The sequence below is a fragment of the Meleagris gallopavo genome, chromosome 5 (assembly GCF_000146605.3).
Source record: "Meleagris gallopavo isolate NT-WF06-2002-E0010 breed Aviagen turkey brand Nicholas breeding stock chromosome 5, Turkey_5.1, whole genome shotgun sequence".
In the NCBI taxonomy this organism is placed as follows: domain Eukaryota; kingdom Metazoa; phylum Chordata; class Aves; order Galliformes; family Phasianidae; genus Meleagris; species Meleagris gallopavo.
In genome coordinates, this window is record NC_015015.2 from 57,242,167 (window position 1) to 57,249,624 (window position 7,458).

The following is a 7,458-nucleotide window of genomic DNA, read 5'->3' on the forward strand; positions in this document are numbered from 1 at the left end:
TGAGGTCACCCCACAGCTTCTCTTCTCCAGACCGAACAAGCCCAGCTCCCTCAGCCTGTCTTTGTAGGGGAGGTGCTGCAGCCCTCTGATCATCTTTGTGGCTCTTCTGGACCCTCTCCAACAGCTCCCTGTCTTTCCTGTACTGGGGGCTCCAGACCTGCACACAGCACTGCAGATGGGGCCTCACAAAGCAGAGCAGAGGGGGACAATTACCTCCCTGTCCCTGCTGGCCACCCCTCTGCTGATGGAGCCCAGGATCCCATTTGCTTTCCAAGCTGCAGGAGCACACTGCTGGCCCATGTTAAGCTTTTCATCCATCAAGACCCCCAGGTCCTCCTCTGCAGGGCTGCTCTCAAGAACTGCTCCTTCCACTCTGTATATGTGCCATTTCTACATTCTCAGCTGAACTAGGACAAGGACAATCACAACAAGCAAGCCTGCCGTCATACCTGGGAGCGCAAGGGTGTTTGTATTGAGCTCTTTTATTGATGTGATCCACATAATACACTCCAAACTCTGCGGACTCCACCCTCTCCCAGCCCGGCGGCAGCCCCTCCCGCTCCAGGGGGTGGCTCCAATGCGTGGTGTTGGTGTTGTGGTCGATGTAGTACTTCCTTCCTCTGATAGTCCAGTCCACCGACCAGCCAGGGGGAAGAGGCAAGTCTTCAGAGCTGTGATTTGTTAGGTTTCCTAGAGATGTAGCAGCAACTCTCCCGATGCCTAAAAAACAGAAAATCAAGGTCTTTACCTCACCAGGTAACACCTCAAAGCAGTATTATGTGCTAAGTTAGCTTCCCCCCTCCACAGACACAAGGCACTACGAACAATACTGCCAGGTTTCCAGCACACACCTGTATACATCCATAAAAGAAATCCTGATCAGGTTATGATCATAGACTTCAACTGCCTGGAAAAGAAATCACACGATGCCAAAGTTTTCCAGATTAACCGCTGAAGAACAGTAACACAAGCGGGAGGGAAGAGTCAGGTCTGTGCAGTGCAGCCATCAGCAGCCATTCCAGTTTCCTCTGCCCCTTCCTCCTATGTCCTGTGGGCACTCAGGGCTGTTATATCAGCTCCCTTCCACAGAAAAATTAGGGAAAACAACCAAGTGATGCAATCAAGACTTCCACAGGTGTCTTTCACCTTCTGGGTGCCTACAGAATGTGCTCCTGCTGGCTGTGCTGGCCCAAACTCAACTCTACGTAAGGCATTTCCTTCAGTTATCTGCAATTCCACAGTTATTCAGTCTCTGGACACAGCAAAATTCCAATTACCTGTTCATCAAACGCATCTATTCAACCTCAGCACTCAGGGTTTGTATATTAGTATTTCCCCACAGCCACAAGAAGGGCTGTGGGAGCTCCCTTCCCCAATCTTTTAAAGTCAGGAAGAGATCTGACCATAAATGTTGTGTTAGTCGATGAGGAACACACCCCTCTGCTTGTTTTTCAGAGCTAACATTTCTGTGCACTTATTCCTGAGTGGAAGGAAAAGGCACAGCCCTTCAGGTATGGACATTCGCTCAGAAAGACAACAGGAAGAGCAGAGCAGCAGAACAGCTCTTGTATTTCTCAGGAAATTCCATACTCTTGTAGGATGACCACAGGAATGGCTCCTTCCACCAGTGCACACACAGCCTTTGTGCAGCAGGCAGGGGAAGCCTCCTGTGTAAGTACTGGTTACCTGCAGAACTGGCTGGGCTGTGATTCCAGTGACAGATCAAAGTCATCACCAACGCAGCTGAAAGGTTTCAAAGCAACAGAATGAACAGGAGGAGTAAATGCAAGAAGTTCCTCCTGAGTTCTGCCCTGCAGAAGACATCTGCTCACCTACAAACCCATTTCTGGCCTCTGTGCGCTCTGGATTGCACAGCCTCAAAGTTTCTCCCCTTGTTGGAGTACTCACCCACTCCTCAGCTTTATGAAGGCAAGCTAATGGCTGTGTTCACGTGACAGCTCCATCCTCATTAGGATTAAGCAACTCAGCCCTTTACTTCCAGTGAGAAGGAGCATGCGAGCTGCTGCCTGACCTTTAGCCTTGCTGGGGCCACGGAGAGCATTTCAAACCCTAGCCATGGTTACACCACTGGTTTTGTTTGCATTCCAATGACAAAATACCAACATTTAAGCTTCTTGAAAATACTGCACTGTGCATAAGAAGCTCAAATAAACAACAAATATTATACCACCACAAGTCTGAATACCCAGATTTCACAGAGGGAAACGGTTTCCATAAAGGTATAAACATATTTTGCTGCTCACCCCATCAGCATTTTGTCTTGTTGTGCTTTTGAAAGAGTTCCTCCCACTCGAATTCCTTCATGATTGCGGCAGCAAATACAAATGGATTTGATTCATGGGCTAAAGGTGAATGTTTTTTTAACACTTTAAGGCTGGTATCAGAAGTTGCCCAAGGCAGGATGAGAACAGGCAGTAAGCCACCCTCAAGTTCTGCTGCCACAAGGCCTGTGTCTGCTACACAAGAGCCAAAGAAGGCTGGAAGATGGACTCAGGTAAGCAGGAAAGCCAGCATCTGATCACACAGAACTGCTATGGGAAGCAGGCCAAAAAGCAAAGCCATGCTTTGCTGGCAGGACAGCATGAGCAGCTCTGCTTCTGGAGCAGCAGTCAGCTCCAGCTGCATGGCTTCTCCCCAGAGTACGCTGGGATGTCAATCTCAGAACTGTCACATACAGCTAACAAGTGCTCAGCTCACCACTCAAAGGGGTACAAATGAACTCTGAGGTCTTGGTTACAAGTTAGTTCCAATCTGTGCTGTAGGTATAACTTCACACAATCACAGAATGGCCCAGGTCAGAAGGGACCTCAAGGATCACGAAGCTCCAACCCCCCCAAACCACAGGCAGGGCCACCAACCTCCACATCTCACAGCAGCCCAGGCTGCCCAGGGCCCCATCCAACCTGGCCTTGAACACCTCCAGGGATGGACGGGGCATCCACAGCCTCTCTGGGCAGCTGTTCCAGCACCTCACCGCTCTCACAGCAAACAACTTCCCCCTCACATCCAACTCAAATCTGCCCTCCCTCAACTTCAAACCATTTCCCCTTGTCCTGCTGTTATCTCCCCTTTCCAAGGGTTGATTCCCCTCCTGTCTGTAGGCTCCCTTTAGGTACTAAAGGCTGCACTGAGGTCACCCTGAACTTCAACCACAAACCTCCCCGAACCTTTCACCTAGAAGAGAGGACAGAGATGGCAAGGAAAGATGAGTAAAGTCTCTTAGAATTAAGTTGAAACCAACACTTACAGAAATAAACTAAAAAAAAAATCCAAAAATGCTACAGAGGTAACTAAACACACAACACTGGCAAATAACTGAAGGCACTTTTCAGGAAAGCCACTCACATTAGTTAGGAATTAAAATAAATCTGATAAGAATAAGAAAGGGAAGGTGGGGAGAAATTAATCAGTGATGTGACTTGAAGGAGAAACATCAAGGCGATGCAACTCTGTCACCTCCTGAAAAAAAGACATTTGCTTAATGCTGAATCCTTTGAGTGTGAAGATGTCAATGAGAAGACATTTCAATTTACTTTGTAAAGGGCTCCTCTCAGGTGAAAATCTTACAAACAGTGATGGAAACGTGTAGGGAAGAGGTGATCCAGGCCAAGGCAAGGGATGCAGAAGGCCTTACTGCTGGAGACAAGGAGAGAGGAACTGGCAATTAGAGGGACTGGTGCTGCTCAAGGGAAACAAGGCTGCAGAACAGCGGGAGGCTGAAATCAGACTGAGCTTAGCTGCCAGGGGAAGGAAATAAGGAGAGATGAGGTTTTCTTATTCTTGACCACATCACACTTCTACTGATATAAAGTAACACTGATTCTTCAGAGGAGGTACAGAAGGACAGAGGTTAACATTCTTATTGCAGTGAAACTGCAGGTGGAGCCTAAGAGTCCATATCCTGTGTTGAGATGAAAGCTAAAAGCAGAGGAAAAGGGATAATGTGTTGGCAGACAAGAGGTTCACCACTCTGGATTATTTCCTGCATATATGTAAGACTGAATGCTCATCCATTATGAAATATGTAAGATCTGTCCAAGCTATTAACTGCAAACATACACAAGTGACAAAGACCAAAACCCACCAGCAGCTCCTTGTTTTCCAAAGGCTAAGAGGGCATGGAGACAAACAAGAGAGAAAAGCCTGTTGAGAGAGAAACCCATGTTGCTACAACTGAGAAAAATACAGCTGAAAAGTCCTGCTTTCTGCTTGTGTTAGAAATCTGCTGGATTAACTTCACCTTCATACTAACAAGTGGAGCTCCATCTCTGCTGAGATGCTGCTCCAATTCTACAACATAGCAATATTGGATTTGAAGGCTCTTAGCATTCATCATCACTGTGTCATTTGGTGTGTAAAGCTGAGGGTTTCAGGTGTGAATTCTCTCTTCCAGTCCTATAGCAGAAGCCAACAGGAGCTGCTCCGAGGACCAGGTACATATTTAATGATGAGCAGCCAACAGATGGATGGGTTTCCTGCACAGACTAGATAGACCCCACGTAGTTAGCCAGCATTTAGCAAAGTTAAGGATGAAGCAGCAAGTCTTAAACATCAGCATCTCAAAATGCACTGCCTGGCAGCAGCAATGCCAGCACTGCTCTCCTGCCATGCATCATTGGAACACCTCTGTATTAAAAAACAACCACCACCACCAAAGCGCTGTCAGCTTTTTAAATCCACCCTCAGCCTCAGTGCTGCCATTTTTACCAGCAGATTGCAAGCAACAATGAACTAACTGCATATTTCACTACATTATTTACAGGTCTGAAGTGCTTCTTTCAAACTCCTCCCCGAAGATCATTTCAGCAATATAAACACCACTCCAACACTGCCTGTAAGGTCACCTTTCTATGGGAACCGCTGACATCCCACATTTCTTATTTCAGTACATCTACAGCAGCATGACATACAAAACAATGACTCTTCTGAGTCATCGCAGTTAACCAAATACTTCAAAAATAAATATTTAAGGGATTTTTATTTGTTTCTCTTGTTCCAGCAGAAAAATGTGACAAGTCCCTCCCTGTGAAGGGAGCGTGTGAGTTTGATTCTTCCCCAGTCACACAGAATGACAGAATGGCCCGAGTTGGAAGGGACCTCAAGGATCACGAAGCTCCAACCCCCCCAAACCACAGGCAGGGCCACCAACCTCTACATCTCACAGCAGCCCAGGTTGCCCAGGGCCCCATCCAACCTGGCCTTGAACACCTCCAGGGATGGACGGGGCATCCACAGCCTCTCTGGGCAGCTCTTCCAGCACCTCACCACTCTCACAGCAAACAACTTCCCCCTCACATCCAACTGAAATCTGCTCTCCCTCAACTTCAAACCATTTCCCCTTGTCCTGCTGTTATCTGCCCTTTCCAAGAGCTGACTCCCCTCCTGTCTGTAGGCTCCCTTTAGGTACTGAAGGCTGCACTGAGGTCACCAAACAAACTCAGCTCCCTCAGCCTGTCTTCATAACATTACAATATTACAAGCCAAAAAGAATTCAGGCACTAGGAGGTGAATTTCAGCACTAACTACACGCCAATTTGTTAATTACACAAAACAGTCATTACTCATTGTTTGACAATGAATAACTAATTATAAAATCAACAAAAATCAAATGACACAATGATATTCTGGGCTTGTTTAGCTTGGAGAAGAGAAGGCTGTGGGGAGACCTCATTGTGGCCTTCCAGTGCTTGAAGGGAGTGGATAAATAGGAGGGGGAATGGCTGTATGTGAGGGTGGGTGGTGATAGGACAAGGGGAATGGTTTTAAAGTGAGATGGGGAGGTTTGGGTTGGATGTGAGGAGGAAGTTTTTCAGCCAGAGGGTGGTGAGGCACTGGAACAGGTTGCCCAAGGAGGCTGTGGATGCCCCATCCCTGCAGGCATCCAAGGCCAGGCTGGATGTGGCTCTGGGCAGCCTGGGCTGCTGGTTGGCGACCTGCACACAGCAGGGGGTTGGGACTGGGTGAGCACTGTGCTCCTTTGCAACCCAGGCCATTCTGTGATGCTACGAAATACCTCTGTACCTGAAGCTGCTCAGTAACATGTGAAGGGCAGCAATGAACCCATCCTCACCTGAGGTGCGCCGCCCGTGGTTGTGAGACATCCTCTGGAAAAGCTCCCCGCTGTGCTCGTAATACCTGTAGTCCTCATGCAAGCGATCATTCAACTGACGTCTCCTCTGGGCATCATAGAGGTGATCATAATAGTAACAACGTGTGCCGGCATCTCCGTTTTCCATAACCGAATTGGTTTCTGCTAGAAAGGACTGGGAGGAAGAGCCATATTCTCTAGCAACATCAGCTAAACTTCGAGCGAAGTAGGAAGGCGCAGACAGTCTGTTGCTTTCACGCCTCATTATTTCCTGTGGCGGTCTCTGCACCGGTGTTCGAAGGAAACTCTGGTTTCTGGAAACAGCTCCATCTCCACCAGAGCCGTAAGCAGAAGGACTCGGGTCGGGAGGGCAGATATCAGTTCGTCTTGGAATGGTCGGACCGTGACGGATAAAGGAAGGCATCAGATCTGTTATGGCAGAGAAGGGAAATGAGAACTTTGCACACACTTATGGTATTTGGCTAGCCATGGTGCCTGACTTACACCATGCAAGTGACTCCATTCTAATGCCAGAACCCCTTTAAAGCACCTCTAATGCATATAGCAGCATAACAGTGGGGCTGCACTGGTGCATCAAAAGCCTGCACACACAGAAACTATTGCCAAAGAAGCACAGTTTTGACAGCAAAAGAAGCCAACACAAACAGCTCCCACCCAAAGAATGACAGAATGGCCCGGGTCGGAAGGGACCTCAAGGATCACGAAGCTCCAAACCCCCACCACAGGCAGGGCCACCAACCTCCACATCTCACAGCAGCCCAGGCTGCCCAGGGCCCCATCCAACCTGGCCTTGAACACCTCCAGGGATGGACGGGGCATCCACAGCCTCTCTGGGCAGCTCTTCCAGCACCTCACCACTCTCACAGCAAACAACTTCCCCCTCACATCCAACTGAAATCTGCCCTCCCTCAACTTCAAACCATTTCCCCTTGTCCTGCTGTTATCTCCCCTTTCCAAGGGTTGATTCCCCTCCTGTCTGTAGGCTCCCTTTAGGTACTGAGGGCTGCAGTGAGGTCACCCCACACCCCCTCCGGACTGCAGCCCTGTCAGGCAGGTTTTAAAGCTCTCCATTAGGCCAAGAACCAACCCAAGCACCTTGAATCTCGCTCCATCAACACCACTGCCCTCATCACAGAACGGCCCGGGTTGGAAGGGACCTGGAGAATGATGAATCTCCAACCCGCCGCCACGCGCAGGGCCTCCAGCCTCCCCGTTTAACCCCAGCCCAGCCTGCTCCCCCGAGGCCCATTCAGACAGCACCGACCCCTCCCCGCTCTGCAGCCCCCAGCCGCGCCCCGCTCAGCGCCGGGCGGCTCCCACAGGCCGTG

At 49.2% G+C, this 7,458-nt stretch overlaps 1 protein-coding gene across 1 annotated transcript in view; it reads right to left on the minus strand.

Annotated features, from left to right (window-relative positions):
- The window catches only part of SAV1 (salvador family WW domain containing protein 1), an 11,818-nt gene extending 4,576 nt beyond the window's left edge, over positions 1–7,242 (minus strand). Inside the window, exons 1-3 of the mRNA XM_031553753.1 lie at positions 7,226–7,242; positions 6,092–6,538; positions 450–720 (exon numbers count right to left, since the gene is read on the minus strand). Of these exons, the coding sequence (XP_031409613.1) occupies positions 450–720; positions 6,092–6,533 (713 nt within the window). The 5' untranslated portion in view covers positions 6,534–6,538; positions 7,226–7,242. The remainder of the gene's footprint in view (positions 1–449; positions 721–6,091; positions 6,539–7,225) is intronic.
- Between the last annotated feature and the right edge of the window lie 216 nt (positions 7,243–7,458).